The sequence below is a fragment of the Hemitrygon akajei genome, chromosome 9, assembly GCF_048418815.1.
Source record: "Hemitrygon akajei chromosome 9, sHemAka1.3, whole genome shotgun sequence".
Taxonomy (NCBI): domain Eukaryota; kingdom Metazoa; phylum Chordata; class Chondrichthyes; order Myliobatiformes; family Dasyatidae; genus Hemitrygon; species Hemitrygon akajei.
The window spans coordinates 26,554,702-26,571,395 of NC_133132.1; the positions used below are offsets into that span (position 1 = coordinate 26,554,702).

The following is a 16,694-nucleotide window of genomic DNA, read 5'->3' on the forward strand; positions in this document are numbered from 1 at the left end:
TGGTCACAGAGAAAAAGATGAGGATTTGCATGGATCCACAAGATCTCAACCGAGCCATCAAAAGAGAGCACTATCCGCTGCTCACGGTTGAAGAGGTCGTCTCCCGCATGCCTAATACAAAATACTTTTCAGTATTAGACGAAAATCAAGATTTCTGGCAGATCAAGCTGGATGAGGAAAGTTCCAAATTATGCACTTTCAACACGCCCATAGGGAGATATCGTTTCCTGCGTCTACCCTTTGGGATTTCTTCTGCATCAGAGGTATTCCAGAGGTCCATGGCACAAATGATTGAAGGCCTGGACAGAGTGGTCAATATCATTGATGATTTGCTGATATGGGGTGACACAATTGAGGAACATGATCAGAGACTGAGGAAGCTTCTAGAGAGAGCACGTGAGTACAATCTAAAACTGAACAAAAGTAAATGTAAGATCAGAACTACAGAGATCAAATACATAGGTCACATACTCAGTGCTGATGGGCTAAAACCAGATAATGAAAAGGTCAGGGCTGTGGTACAGCTACCACCACCCAAAGATAAGCAAGAACTATTGAGGTTCATGGGAATGATACAGTATCTTGCCAAATTCATTCCCAACTTATCAGAGGTCAGTGCTCCACTTTGAAAGCTACTAGAGAGCAACACTGAATGGCATTGGGAAGATGAACAAAAGAAAAGTTTTGACACATTGAAGCAGTTGGTTACCAATGCACCAGCACTCAAGTTCTATGATGTCAATAAACCGGTGACGATGTCTGTGGATGCCAGTTCGGAAGGAAGAGCTGTTATACTGCAGGATGGGAGACCTGTGGTGTATGGATCATGAGCACTTACGGACTGTCAACGCCGATATGCTCAAATCAAGAAGGAATTACTCGCCATAGTTTATGGGTGTGAGAAGTTCCACCAATATGTATATGGCAAAGAAATCCAGGTTGAGAGTGATCACAAACCACTTGAGAGCATCTTCAAAAAACCACTTCACCAAGCTCCAATGAGGCTGCAAAGGATGCTTCTCAGGCTACAGAGTTACACTCTCACAGTCACCTATAAGCCAGGAAAAGAACTGTACATCGCTGATGCTTTGAGCCGTGCTTACCTCAAAGAGCAAAAGGAAGAGTTGCCAGGAAGAGAGCTGGAGGTCAACTGGGTTACACCTCAGCTACTCATCTCTGAGGAGAAGTTGAACATGTTCAGGAAAGCGACTGCAGATGATACTGAAATGCAAATGCTAAGAGACATTACAATGAATGGATGGCCAACAGAAGGAAAAGATGTTCCAAAAGAAGTACAGAAATACTGTACATTTAAAGAGGAAATCAGCTGTGCATCAGGACTAATGTTCAAAGTGGCAAAACTCATTGTACCAAACCAAATGAGACAGGAAATGCTCAACAGAATTCATGAGTCACACCTGGGGATAGTGAAATGTAAAGAAAGAGCAAGGGACATTCTCTATTGGCCAGGTATGTCAACTCAGATAGAGGACATTGTGTCTCAGTGTGCTGTCTGTAATGAAAACAAAAACAGCAATCCAAGAGAGCCTTTGCTTCCCCATCCACTACCAGGAAGACCATGGGAGAAGATTGGCACAGATCTCTTTCACTACAATGGTGCAGAATATCTGCTTTTTGTGGACTACTATTCAAAATATCCAGAGATCACCAAGTTAAGTGACACGTCCAGTCAAGGTGTCATTACCACAATGAAGTCGACATTCGCAAGTCATGGTACTCCAGATATTGTCGTCAGTGACAATGGTCCACAATATGCCAGTGGTGAGTTCAGAGGGTTCTCAGAAAGCTGGGAATTTCAACATGTTACTTCCAGTCCAGGGCACACTCAGTCTAATGGACAAGCAGAGAGAACTGTACAAACTGTCAAGAACATGCTGAAGAAGGCACAAAGCAGCAACGGTGACCCTTATATTGCTCTGCTTGAATATCGCAACACACCGATTGAGGGTGTGGGGTTCTCTCCTGCGCGGCTGTTGATGGGACGTCGTCTGAAGACCGAACTGCCAACATCCACAACTCTACTGACTCCTGAAGGTAATCTTCAAGTACATGACAAGCAAAAGTACAAGCAAATAAAGCAAAAGAGCTACTATGACAGACGCACAAGACAGTTGCCAAATCTGCATACAGGTGAAAATATCAGAATACAGAGAGGAGACACTTGGCAACCAGCTGTGGTTGTGAACAAACATCAGCAACCAAGATCCTTCATAGTTCTCACGCCGGATGGCAGGAGGAACAGGAAGCATCTGCTGAAGACAGGCGAGAGGGAGTTTCCACGTACAGATGCACAGGACATTTCCACAGATACAGACATGGAAACAAACAACACCAAGAGTGAGGGGTGCGACGAAACCCCACGATGCAATGAAGGTGAAGGTTGACCGAGGTGGAAATGCAGACCGCAAAGACAGAGTTCACTCCAGAGACTGATACTGATGAAGAACGAGCACAGTCACAGTTGTATCGCACACGGTCTAGGAGACAAGTCAAACTTCCAGCTAGATACAGAGACTAGATCTACCTACAGTCTCACACAGCTTGAGGCAAAGTCACACATGTTATAAGTTCCAAGGTGAGAAATAAAAGGTTTATTAGCCTATGTTAGTAAAAGAAAATATACTGCTGTTAGTATTGTAAGATACAATGTAGAATACAGTATAAGAAGTTAAGATTTTTTTTTAGTTTGCAATGTTATTTGCTGTTGCAATGTAAGAAAGGCATTGTTTTGGCAATTCACAGTGTTGTAAAAAAAATCTTGAGAAGGAGGATGTAATGTACTGTGTGAGTACTTGTAGGTCAAAGTGCGTATGACGTCAGGACAGGGGTTTAAGAAAGTGGGAGTCTGATGAATAAACATGGTTGTTCAATATACTGCGGTGTCCAAGTCACATCAATACTACAATACCATCTGGGTAGTCTCCAGCCCCTTGGCATGAACATTGAATTCTCCAACTTCCAGTAAATCCCTCCCTTCCCTTCACCCATCCCAGTTTCACTCTGTCTCCTCCTCCAGCTGCCTACCACCTCTCTCATGATTCTGCCTTCTTCTACTACACAGTGCTTTCCCCTTACATCCCTTCTTCACCTTTCCTGCTTATCCCCTCCTTGCTGCTCCTCCCCCACCCCTTGATCTTTCCTCTGATTGGTTTTTCACCTGGCACCTACCAACCTTCTTCTTCCCACCCTCCCCCCACCTTCTTTATAGGGCCTCTTCAGTCCTGATGAAGGGTCTCGGCCTGAAACATTGACTGCTTGTTTCCATGGATGCTGCCCGATCTGCTGAGTTCCTCCAGCATGTTGTATGTGTTGATTTGACCACAGCATCTGCAGTATACTTTGTGGTTGCTTATTTATCAGATTCCAGCACTTTGTGCCCTCCTTATCACTGCAACCTCTGTCTCTCCACCTTCACCCTCCCCAACAAATCCCCATTCCATTTACCTCACTTTTTTTTCTCCATGCCTGCTGGTACTATCACTCAGGTGCCTCTGTCAACCATCCTTTGAACCATCGCCATCCTTCGCCTCTCCCCCTTGGTCCCTTCTGCTTGTCAACCTTCACCCTTCCTCCCTCCACCTGCTGTTTATAAAGGCCATGCTCTTCTCCTCTCTCAGCCCTGATGCAGGATCTTGATCCCCCACAGATGCTACCTGACACACTGAGTTCTTCCAGCAGTTTGTTTTTCTGTTCCAGAACTTAACATTTGTAGTATCTTGTGTCTTCATATTAATATTTATTTGGACAATATGCATCCTGGTTTCTATTCAACTTATTACACTCTCATCAAGGGGGTATTCAATGGTATTCCCACACAGAGTGTGTGATATGTTGGAGCAAACGTGGTCACCGTTTTTCTCACAACTCCGAACAAGTTATTTTAACTTGGTACCGTCGCTGGTATATACTGTGAGTGTGCTGTAGGGTATTGGCGACACACTTACCGACCTCCACGGCCGTATAAGCTAATTCGGGGTCGTGGATCAGGTCACACAAGGCCATGAGAGCGCGCTGTCTAGTGACGAGTTCGCGGTCGGCCAGCTCTCGATTGAGTTTGGGCAGAGCCCTGTTCGCGTACGCCACTGGTGCTTTGGCTGGGTCGATGTGCGGAGGTAGCTTGGCAGAAATTCTCGTGTGAGCCATGTTCCTACTGGCACAGCAACAAAATTAAGTGACCGACCGCGTTAACTAACCCACGAGCGCCAGAGTGGCGACTGTTTGAACGCGCTCGCGGCTTGGTTCTGTTGCTATAGCAACGCCTGAGGCCTTGTTCTCTCGCCAGACCGGCCCGGTTTTTCCACAACTGTGTAATGCATAACAAACTGCTTTGTCTGGCGGCTTTAAACACAGAGGTTGGTGCTGGGGTAACTGATTTTCTTAATATACATGCTGTACGGGGCACGATTTCCAAATTTTCAGGTGAATAAAAAAACCTTGGCGGCATATTGAACTGTAAGAACGATAGTAATGGACAGGAAGGAAATGTCGACACATTACGGGAAAAGATAACTTGCGGCAGATGTAATTTAATCCTGAAAACTATGAAGTGATCTGGAGAATGAGAAAAGGCAATATAAGCTAGAGGTTGTGACGAAAAGCCTTGGACCCGAACAACTTTAACTCTCTTTCCTCAGATATCAACTGACCTGCTGAGTATTTCTAGCATTTTCTATTTCATTTCAGATTCCAGCATTTGCAGTTTTTTTTTAAATTTCCAATATAATCTAGAGGATGTTTCTAAAAGTAGTACAATAATAGAGGTCTGGGAGTGTATGTCCTTGTTGAAAGTGGCAAGGGTGATTGAGAAAGTGGTTAATTGCTTTTCAAATCCTGCATAATACAAGAACAAGAAAATCATTGTGATTTATTTTTAAACATACCTGTTCTAGGTGTTACAAAGATTTGGAGAGATTCAAGGAAAATTTACCAAAATGACAAACATGAGATTCTGCAGATGCTAGGAGTCCAGAGCAACACACACAAAACGCTGGAGAACTCAGCAGGTCAGACAACAACTGCAGAAATGAATAAATTGTCAACATTTTGGGCCGAGGCTCTTATTTAGGACTGGAAAGGAAGGGGATAAATGCCAGAATAGAAAGATGGGCTGAGGGAAAGGAGGACTAGCTAGAATGTGATAGGTGAGGCCAGATGAATGGGATGGTTAAAGGGCTGGAGAAGAAGAAATCTGATAGGAAAGGGCATGGCAGAAAGGGTAGAAGGTGGGGCACTAGGGGTAGATGATAGGCAGGTGAGGAGAATAGGTAAAAGACTAGAGAGTAGAATAGAAGAAAAGGGAAGGTGATGGAATTGTTTTTACCAGAGAAAAAAATGTTCATGCCATCAGATTGGAGGCTACCTAGACAGAATATGAGGAGTTGTTCCTCCAATCTGAGTGTGGCCTCATCAAGGCAAAATAATTCTTACGATGAGAAACTAGTTTTGTTGATCGACTGGAGAATTTATTCACTTTGTAACAGAAGGATGCAAGGATAATCTGAAATCAAGGTTGTGAAAGATAGAAAAAGAAAGGAGCTCTTCGCACTGGTGGAGGTTTCAAATACGAGGAAGTGTCAAAAGGAATATATGAAAATACTTTTTATTTACAGAGGTTAAGTCTATAATGTCACTGTAGAAAAGATAGTGAAACAAGATACCATTGTCACATTCAAAAAGGAACTGAATAAATCTGAATGGAAAGAGTTTACGGGGCTTTGGGGAGAAAATGGTGGCGAGGGCCTAGCTGGATTCCTGTAATATACAACAGTTATGCACATGATGTGTGTAATAACCTCCTTCCATATTGTGATCCTGTGATACTTGGGGACTCTCTTAATTAGTCTTGGTGTCTTTGGTAATTTAGTGGTTGACTGATTAGAGCAAAGTTCTCTTACGATGCTGTCCTCACCACCACTTTGCAGTGAATTAAAGTCAGCAGGTACAAAAAGTGCAAATAAGTGACCTGTGAATATATCAACCAAAAAAAAAGAAGTTTTTATCATTTGGAACTAGTGGTTACCCTAATCGGTACACTTCAAAATAGGATACCGCAAAAGCAAAATACTGCTGATCTTGAACATCTGAAAAAAGAAAACTGAAAATGCAGGAAGCATTTAGCTGATCAGGTAGTAGAGAGCAAAAGTTACTATTTCTGTTAGATGATATTTAATGAAAATTAGAGAAGGAGCCACAGATTCTGCACATCACTGATTACTGATGTCTTTCTGCCAAAGAAAGCGGTGAGGATGTTATGTTTCAGGGTTGTGGATTTCCATTTAATCAGTTCCTGAAGGCTGTCATCGTGTCCTGCAACTCTATGTATGTTTATAAGTGACGGGTGAGTGGAACGGGTCAGCATTGCTCAGGAACAAAACTTAGAGTGACTGCGTAAAGCATTGGGGGGTTAGAGTACTATACTGGTGGACAAACTACCTCAGCAATAACTGGAGTACCATTCACTATATTGTTTCCATTCTACAAAGCTATGATTGACTCACAAACTGATTTGTTTCTGAGGCTCATTAGTATCAGTGCATCTGGGCTGTTTCAACTGCTGCACAGTGGCTGGGTGTTCATGGCATGTCCTCTGCCAGGATGGACACCTATTAGTGCTGGAGCTGCAGTGGCTGGTCCTATTAAATTCACCAGACATGTGTCTTAGGTTTCAGAGTCAGCCAATTACAAAGGTTTTCAAGTATTGTGTTCATAATCATTTACTTTTAGTATTCTTATGTTTATGGTTTGGCTCACTTTTAATGTCCATTCACACATTGTAATTAAAAATAAATTTTCTATGACATTAGTGCAGTAAAATTCCACTATCTTGCTTTCAGACTAGTCAGAAGTTCCAACGGTTCAATGTCCAGGTCACCAGATGATGGATGTCATACTCCTGCTAATATTCTAGGACCCCACTTCCCTTTCTCATTCTAATACATTAGTGCAGGGATGGCAAACCTGACTGCAAGGATTTCCTCTGGGTGCTCCAGTTTCCTTCCATATTCCAAAGACTTACAGGTTAGTAAGTTGTGGGCGTGCTATGTTGGTGCTGGAAGCATGGTGCCACTGGCAGGCTGCTCCCAGCGCATCCAGACTGTTGGACATTGATGTAAATGATGCATTCACCGTATGTTTCAATGTATATATCACAAACAAAGCTAATGTTTATCTTTATAATTATGTACTTTTTAATGAAGTGCTTATTTGTGTGTATTCATTCTATTTTTTTCTTAATAAAAGTATAGCAGAGACAGATTGAAAAAAATTTTTAGAAAACCTGTTCAAAAATTATTAATATTAATGTTTTAATTTATTGTGCCAACCAACTGGTGGGCATGTTCAAAGACATGTTCAGTCTCTCATTGCTACAGTCAGAGATTCCCACCTGATTCTATTGGAGTATAAAAGTTGCATTGTTTGCTGTGTAACCAAAACTATGTAGTCAGCTTTGAACTTGCTATTTGCTATGCATGTATCCAATTTAGTAGAATGAAATCTTAAGAATGTAGAAGATAATGGGGTGTTAATGAGAGGCTAGCCAAGAGATGTAGATTATAATGGTGTGTTAATGAGAGGTAGCTAAGAGATGTAGATTAGAACATGATTAAGTCAATGGGTAGAAACAATAGTGGCGGATGTACTTGTGATACGCAACTGTATCACTTGGATATGGATATGGATAATTGGATATGCTAATGCAACTAAACCGGGAGATTGCTATAAAAAATCAGTGGGCAATCAGCGACTAGCTCAATGACTGTCTCAGCTTTGATTTGCAAATTAAAGTTTAATACTTCTTGAAGAATCTTCTGCGTTTCTTGGTCGTTTGTGGGGCACGAGAAACCACAACAAAATTGGCAACCACGTCAGGACCGGAAAGAGACCCGCGGAAAGGAAACGGCAGATTGGGGACGCTTCCCAGACCTCTAGGGACCCCCACAAGGCTACCAGAATTAAGGGTGCACCCAAACAAAAGGTAAGCGTTTTTTGCGACAATTTGGACTAAGAATTCTGTTGGTTTTGGGGAGGTCTTGGAGTCTCAGAAGTGTGGAACCACTGCCGAAGGGTCTCTCCGGTCCAAAGAATCTGGCAGAATTGGGGGTTAACAGGAGGCTCAGAGGATTGATCAAGAACACTGCAGTGAGGGTAAGTACAAATAAGTTAATAAGAAGTTAAGAAAAATTCCACGTGGTGTTGGTAAATCTCTGTGGATACCGCTTCGTATAAAATGAAGGTCTGAACGGGCAGGGAAAGGGAAAATAGAGAAAATCCTCGTGGATACCGCCTTAAGAGATAAGGGTCTGAATAGACGAGGTGCAAAGAGCAAGTTCTGTGGATACCGCTCTGAATAGAGGTCTGTACGGGCAGAACAGAATAGGAAACAAGGACAGTCCAATATATAGTTTAAGGCGCTGGTAGATAGTCGATAGACTAGGCATAGAATTAGAGTAAATAATATTATCCAGTAAACGAACTGTGAATCTCTGAAATACCTTAAAAAGAGAGAACAACATGACAGGTAAAGGAACGGCAGTAGAGATTCTGAAAAAAAATCCCGGTAAATAAATACGAGATCACAAAAACTTCAGAAAAATGGGAAAAGAGAACCAAAAACCTGGTCACAAAGTGGCCAAGAGAAGGAACGTTTGATGTAAGCTTGTGCGAAGAAATGGAGGCACTAATTAAAAATTACAAACCAAAAGATAAATCTAAGAAAAGAGGGCAAAAAAGAGAACGAGAAATGGAAGTGCTAAAACTCTTCAGAACGGAGGGAGAAAGGCTGAGGAGGACAGGTAGAATATTGATTACAAGCGAGGAAGACACTAAGTTGCTGGAGAAACAGCCTGTTAAAGAGAGAGGAAGGTACAGTGAGAAGCTGGCTTCAGCTCCATACCCAGATGCAAAAGAAACAGAAAAGCCCCCTCCCTATAATGAGGAAGGAACCCCTAAGCAGTGCCCCCTGCTGACGGGAACAGTAAACATGCAGGGAGAAATACAAGTTTGGGACAATGAGGATGAAAAAAGACAATACAAGAAGGAAAAAGCGGCAATATGGAAGGAGATACAGGCAGAAAGGATAAAGATGGAACAGGCAAAAAGAGAAATGAAAGAGATTGAACGGATGAAATACTTGAGAAAGGAAAAGGAGTATGAGGAGTATCGGTTATACCATAGAAATAAACAGACTAAATTCAAACAGCCCAGACAGGACTGAAAGTCCCAAGGAGGGGGACAGAGGAGCTATGGGCAGAGGGGATCAGTGAGGAAACAGGGGGAAAGAGAGGTAGAGAGATTGTGCTTGGGATGTAATCAGCCAGGTCACATGAGAAGAGATTGTCTGTTTACACCATGGCCTGTCACACACCAGCAGGAACCGATAAGAAGGGAACTAAAGTTTAGCCAAGGACCAGCCCCCACAGGCCCAAGTGGACCTGTGAACCCCTATGCGAGGTATTAGGGGTGCCCCGAGAACTCGAGTGGGAAGGGACATTACCCAATGATAACAAGGGAGGCAGACGAGGAACCCATTGTTCAGGTTATGTTAGAAGGGCAACTGACACCAATGATGATAGATACTGGAGCCACGTACACTTGTGTACAGCCACAGTATGCCCTTCACCTTCCCATGTCAGGAAAGTTTATTGTAAGATGGTAGGGTTCTCGGGGAAAACACAGTTGACACAGTACACGCCTCCAGTGCAGTTGAGAATGGGAAATAAAGGAATTGTTTTGCCGGTGTTAGTATTTAAAGGAACTCCGATTAATTTGTTAGGCAGAGATGCCTTATTGAAACTGGAATTAAAATTAGAATGCACCAGAAATGGGCTGAGTGTGGAAAGAGCAGGGGCTCAATTGATAGTGCGAGAAGACAAGAAGGCTAATGTCTTTTGGATAGGAGACATCGCAGATCAGATTCAGGAAACCTGGGAAAAATGGAAAAAGGGCTATATTACCCAGGGCTGTAATGCCCAACTCTGAGCTACATTGTACAGTGATTTTTGACGAGACTCAAAACAGGGAGTTAGAGGAGAGATGGCACCTGGAGGCATGTACCCAACAGCACCTGGAAGGGGAGGCTGTGATAATTGGAAAGCAAGGGGCAGCTTTACAAGTTAAGTGGAACACCTTTTTAGAAAAATGGTACAGGATACCGGAGGCTGCGCCCCACGTAACATCGTTGGTAAACAAGGGATATCTGTCTAAAGACTTAGGACCCTTACTTAAGAGTGCTGAAACTGTAACAGTGTGGAGGAAAATCACGCCAGAGGTGTGGATATCAGAAGACAACAATTGCATTAAAATAATGGTAAGTGTAGATATGGTAGGGACAGTGAGAGAGGTCGAAATAACTCCCCAACCACACATGCCATTGCTGGGAAAGGAAAGAGGCCAGCAGAAAGATAGAAGGTTAGATGAGTTGCCATCTATTCTGTGGTCACAGCATGACACGGACGTAGGGAAAATAAAAACAGCTAGTCCGGTGGAAATAAGGCTGAAAAAAGGAGCAATTCCACCCAGGAGACCACAATACCCTCTAAGACCAGAAGCAGAAGAGGGAATAGCATTGACAGTGCAGAGGTTGCTTGAAATAGGAGTGCTTAAAAGAACAGTCCATGCAATACCCCGTTGCTGCCGGTCTTAAAAGCAGATAAATCTAAGTGGAGATTGGTGCATGATTTGCGAGCGGTAAATGATGTGGTAGAGGACTGGCCAGTGGTAGTCCCCAACCCACACACGCTTTTGACTAATGTTCTAGTGGCAAGTTACTTTTCAGTGATTGATTTGTGTTCGGCTTTCTTCAGCATTCCTCTGACCGACCAGTCTCAGTATCTGTTTGCATTTACTTACAGAGGTGCTCAGTATACCTATACCAGAATGCCGCAAGGGTTTAAACATTCACCACACGTTTTTAATCAGGTGTTGAAGGCAGATCTAGAGGGCATACCATTGGAAAGTACATTGTTACAGTATGTGGATGACCTGTTGATTTGCTCCCACAGTAAGGAACAGTATGAGCAGGACACTATAACTCTGTTAGAGAAGCTGGCGCACGGAGGACATAAAGTATCCAAAAAGAAACTGCAATTTTGCACGCAGCAAATGGAATACTTAGGCAGGGTAATATCCAAGGGAGTGAAGGCGATAGCACCAGATCAAATTGAGGCAATAACTAAGGTCCCAAAACCCCAGACTGTAGGGCAGATGATGACGTTTTTGGGAATGGCAGGGTACAGCTCAGATTGGATAGGAGAATATGCTGAGATTGTGGCACCTTTGAGAGAGATAATGAAAGAAGCAGGACATACAAATTTGAAGAATGGCTTACAGTGGAATGGAGAGGCGGAGATAGCTTTCAATACTATTAAGCAGGAATTGCAGTCAGCACCAGCATTAGCTTTGCCTGACTACAAGAAGGTTTTTCATTTGTATGTATCCAACCGACAGGAGGGTTATGTCACAGTGGTTCTAACACAAGAGACAGGCACAGGAAAAGCAAAGCAGCTGATAGCATACTACAGTACGAGACTAGATGAGGTGGCTCAGGGGTATCCACCCTGTTAGGGATTGGCGGCGCTGTACTATGCATATGAAAAGGCATCATCTGTAACCCTGGGCTATCCTGTGACTCTGTACACACACCACAAAGTAGCAGAATTGCTGGAAAGAGGGAAATTTGTGCTGACGCCAGCCAGGATAGCAGCGTATCAGATGTTATTGACATTTCCAGACATAACTATACAGAGTTGCACTACCAGTAATATAGCCAATTTTGTCCCTTTGGGCTATGAAGGAGAACCCCATGATTGTGTAGGGAAGACTATGACATTTGCCAAATTGAGTGCAGATTTACGGTCAGAACCACTAGAGGATGCAGATAAAATGTACTTCCTAAGAAGGTTGGCGTCATTCAATGTCTGTAGTGAGATGCTGAAGATGTTCTATAGGTCAGTTGTGGAGAGCGCCCTCTTCTTTGTGGTGGCGTGTTGGGGAGGAAGCATTAAGAAGAGGGACGCCTCACGTCTTAATAAGCTGGTAAGGAAGGCGGGCTCTGTCGTGGGCAAAGTACTGGAGAGTTTAACATCGGTAGCTGAGCGAAGGGCGCTGTGTAGGCTACGGTCAATTATGGATAACTCTGAACATCCTCTACATAGCACCATCCAGAGACAGAGAAGCAGTTTCAGTGACAGGTTACTATCGATGCAATGCTCCTCAGACAGGATGAAGAGGTCAATACTCCCCAATGCCATTAGGCTTTACAATTCTACCGCCAGGACTTAAGAACTTTTTAAAAGCTATTATTAATGCTTTTTGAGATGGTGATTTAGATACATATCATATTTTTTTTTACTGAGTTAAGTATTGTATGTAATTAGTTTTGCTACAACAAGTGTATGGGACATTGGAAAAAAGTTGAATTTCCCCATGGGGATGAATAAAGTATCTATCTATCTATCTAAAAGGTTTTGTTCGTAGATGGCTCTTGTTATAGGGATCATGATGGAAATCATGCAGGATTCTCAGTAGTGCAGCAGGATCAGTCGAGCTATAAGATTATCAGGATGAAGTCCTGTCCCCAACCGTGTTCCACCCAACTAGCGGAAATCAAAGCCCTGACAGCTGCATGTGAAATGATGGAAGGTGAGAAAGTAGACATCTATACTGATTCGGCATATGCTCATGGAGTATGCCATTTGTTCGGGGCAGTGTGGAAACAGAGAGGTTTTTAAAAAAAGCAATGGAGATCCCATACAACATTGTCAGCAAATTCTAGACTTAATAAAAGCCATAATGAAACCTAAAGCATTGGCTATAGTAAAATGCCAGGCATATAAAAAGGGAAATGATGTAATAACAAAGGGGAATCAAGCTGCGGACGAGGCAGCCAGAAAAGCGTCTGGATGTACATCAGCTGTCATTGCCCCCCAGGTAAGCCTAGCTCCAGAACCTGTGATAGAGGACCTAATTGAAATATAAGGTAAGGCAACTTTGGCAGAACAGACAATGTGGAGATGAAGAGGGGCCAAGTAGAACCCGGAAGGCTTGTGGAGCATGGAAGACGGTTTGTTGGTAGCGCCCACCCCTCTACTGACGATTCTGATTTCAGAAGCGCATGGAATTGACCATTGTGCAAGGGGGGAAGTGATAAAGAAAATGAAGGATGGTTTTTGGTCACCTTACTTACAGGCTTCAGTGGACTTTGTCTTGTCACAGTGCGAGGTATGCGCACAGAATGCAGGGTTCGGACATCAGTTATTTGACTGGTTAGAAAGTAGACTCGGAGGATGGGGAGCATGGCTAACTAAAATGGCAATAACTGTCAGTATTGTATTGTTGAGCTGTGCGCTTGTGCTGTGCTGTTTTCTTCCTTGTCTCAAGTCTCTTGTAGTGCGTGCTGCAACCAAACAATTTCTGATGCTCGTGGCAATTACTGAAGCAAGCTTAGTGGAGAAAGAAACACCAAAAATGTATCGTTACAGCCTACAACACCTGCAGGATGAACAAGAGCAAAATGACAGTGTGGGAGTAGATTGTAAGGGCTTCTGAGTTTTTTTTTCCCTGTCTCAGGTACAAAGGGACAGGTCTTTGGCTCAGCGGCCCAGGGTAACAGGGAGAGAATACTTTGAGGTCTTGGCGCAGAAAATTATAGTTTAACCCGAGATTTGGGAATAAGTGCTTGAGTTTATTGGGGCTTTTGTGCGCGGACTCTTAGTCTTCTTTCTCTGTGTGAGACCCTATGGGTCTCAAAGGGGGGGATATATTGGAGTATAAAAGTTGCATTGTTTGCTGTGTAACCAAAACTATGTAGTCAGCTTTGAACTTGCTATTTGCTATGCATGTATCCAATTTAGTAGAATGAAATCTTAAGAATGTAGAAGATAATGGGGTGTTAATGAGAGGCTAGCTAAGAGATGTAGATTAGAACACGATTAAGTCAATGGGTAGAAACAATAGTGGCGGATGTACTTGTGATACGCAACTGTAGACCGATTGGATATGCTAATGCAACTAGACCAGGAGATTGCAATAAAAAATGCTATGTCCAAGGATCGGTGGGCAATCAGAGACTAGCTCAATGACTGTCTCAGCTTTGATTTGCAAATTAAAGTTTAATACTTCTTGAAGAATCTTCTGCGTCTCTTGGTCGTTTCTGGGGCACGAGAAACCACGACACTTCAAAAGGCCAAGAATCATACCAGTGCCAAAGAAGAGTAGGATGAGCTGCCTTATAACTATTGTCCAACAGCACTCACATCTACAGTGATGAAGTGCTTTGAGAGTTTGGTTATGGCTAGAATCAACTACTGCCTAAGCAAGGACCTGGACCCACAGTAATTTGCCTGTCACTACAATAGGTCTACAGCAGATGCGATCTCATTGGCTCTTCATGGAACAATGGATCACCTGGTCAATACTAATACTTATGTCAGACTGCTCTTTATTGACAATAACTCAGCATTTAACACAATCAGTTCTGATCAAAAAATTCCAAAACCTGGGCTGCTGTACCTCCCTCTGCAACTGAATCCTCGATTTCCTCACCGGAACACCACAGTCTGTGTGGATCAGAAATAACATCTACACATCCCTGATAATCAACACTGGTGCACATCAAGGATGGTACTTGGCCCACTGCTCTACTCCCTCTACACCCATGATTTTGTGGCTTGGCACAGCTGAAGTACAATCAATAAATTTGCTGATGACACAACTATCGTTAGTAGAATTTCAGATGGTGACAATGAAGCATACAGGAACAAGATAGATCAGGTGGTTAAGTGGTGTTGCAACAACAGCCTTGCCCTCAACGTCAGTAGTACCAGAGAATTGATTGTGGACTTCAGAAACAGTAAAATGAGGGAACAAGGGTGAGCAACTTCAAGCTCCTGGGTGTAAACATCTGTGAGGATCTATCCTGGGCCCAACATATCAATGTAGTTACAACGAAGGCACGAAAGCAGCTGTATTTCTTTAGGAGTTTGAGGAGATTTGGTTTGTCACCCAAGGCACTTGCAAATTTCTACAGATGTGCTGTGGAGGGCTTTCTAATTGGCTACATCACTGTCCAGTATGGGGTGGGGGAGGGGACCACTGCATCGGGTCAAAATAAACTGCAGATAATTGTAATCTGTTATTTTCACATCTTCAAGGAGATGTCTCAAAAAGACCTACATTAGTAACCTGTTTTCGCATTACAGAGGATTTTTGCTTTCACAAAAATTTTTCCCATATAAATTAATGGTTCTTCGCTTTATGCCATTTTGGCTGAAGAAAGGTTTCATAGGAATGCTCTACCTTTATAAAAAGGGGGACACCTGTGTGCGCCTGTTTCCAGGGTGCAAGCCTGGGCAAGGTGTTTTTTTTATGGAAGACCGGCAGTTGCTCAAGCTGCAAGTCTCCCCTCTCCACGCCACTGATGTTGTCCAAGGGAAGGGCATTAGGACCCATACAGCTTGGCACCGGTGTCATTGCATAGCAATGTGTGGTTAAGTGCCTTGCTCAAAGACAAACACACAACCTCAGCCAAGGCTCAAACTAGCGACCTTCAGATCACTAGACGAATGCCTTAACCACTTGGCCATGCACCAACTTTGAAGTTAATAATTCATCAGTTAATAACTCATTGGGGTGATTGATAAGTTTGTGGCCTAAAGTAGAAGGAGATGAGTTATTAACTTCAAACTTTCTGCATAATCACTAAAAGAGTTGAACTGCCTGTGCATGTAATGAGAGCTGTATAACTCATCTCCTTCTACCTTGGGCCACAAACTTATCAATCACCCCTGCTGTGGACACTTTCTGGAGGTCCAAGATTCATATGCTCCATGACCGCTGGACTAAGTGTATAGATGTAGGAGGGGACTATGTTGAAAGATAAATATGCTAGGTTTTCTAAAATTGACTCCTCCTACCTTAGGCTACAAACTTACCAATCACCCCTCGTGTGTGTGTGCAGAGACACACACACACAGTAATCTTACAGTTTTTATGTACTGTTGATGCATAACAACATCTCATAACATATGCTAGTGATATTAAACTTGTGATTCTGATTCTGATTATTTCAAAGGTTTCGAAGATTCTTTTATTATCAAAGTATACAACTCTGAAATTCTTCTTCTCCAGATAGCCATGGTACCAAGAAAGAAAACAAAGGCAGCACGATCATCAACCACCAAATCCCTCCTCTCGCACAAAACACAAGAAAGATTGGGCAAGAAACATAGAATATTAAAAATTAAAAGACTAAAAAACAAAGGTTATAGTCCAAGTCCACATCCAAAATGCAGAAAACCTGGGTAAGGTTCTCAAGGCACAGCGGCAGCCTCTCTGGTACAGAGCAATCAAAGGACAGGCAGCCGGCACTCACTCACCACGCTTGCCTCAATGCTTCAGTCTCCCTCGTCACTTTAATCGGTGCACAATGGAAGCCTTAATCGGTGAAATTGAGTCAAACATCTTGCGCCCCATCCCACAGCCTGCCTGCCATTGGGTTCACACACACTGCCTCTGTCTCCCAGAATTCTCTCGAAGACAGCAGAGCTCTGGAACACCCAAATGATCTCCAAACAGCAAATCACAGGCTCCAACTGTTTCAGAATTACATTCAAAACAAAAAACAAACATAAAAGCCAAAAAAAAGGAGTGATTTATATGGTTTCACAAGCTGTTCA

General features: G+C 43.0%; 1 protein-coding gene and 1 long non-coding RNA gene across 3 annotated transcripts in view; one reads left to right on the forward strand and one right to left on the reverse strand.

Moving 5' to 3' along the window:
- Window positions 1-4,318, reverse strand: part of rsph14 (radial spoke head 14 homolog) — a 760,969-nt gene extending 756,651 nt beyond the window's left edge. Inside the window, exon 1 of the mRNA XM_073055680.1 lies at window positions 3,966-4,318. Within this exon, the coding sequence (XP_072911781.1) occupies window positions 3,966-4,164 (199 nt within the window). The 5' untranslated portion in view covers window positions 4,165-4,318. The remainder of the gene's footprint in view (window positions 1-3,965) is intronic.
- LOC140732951 (uncharacterized) lies at window positions 4,238-16,278 on the forward strand. Of its 2 annotated transcripts, XR_012100192.1 has the most exons (4): window positions 4,238-4,373; window positions 6,855-7,038; window positions 13,399-13,552; window positions 16,147-16,278. It is a non-coding gene; the product is annotated as an uncharacterized lncRNA (long non-coding RNA). The 2 variants fall into 2 exon arrangements; XR_012100191.1 differs by lacking the exon at window positions 4,238-4,373 and having other exon boundaries at window positions 4,792-7,038.
- Window positions 16,279-16,694: the final 416 nt, after the last annotated feature.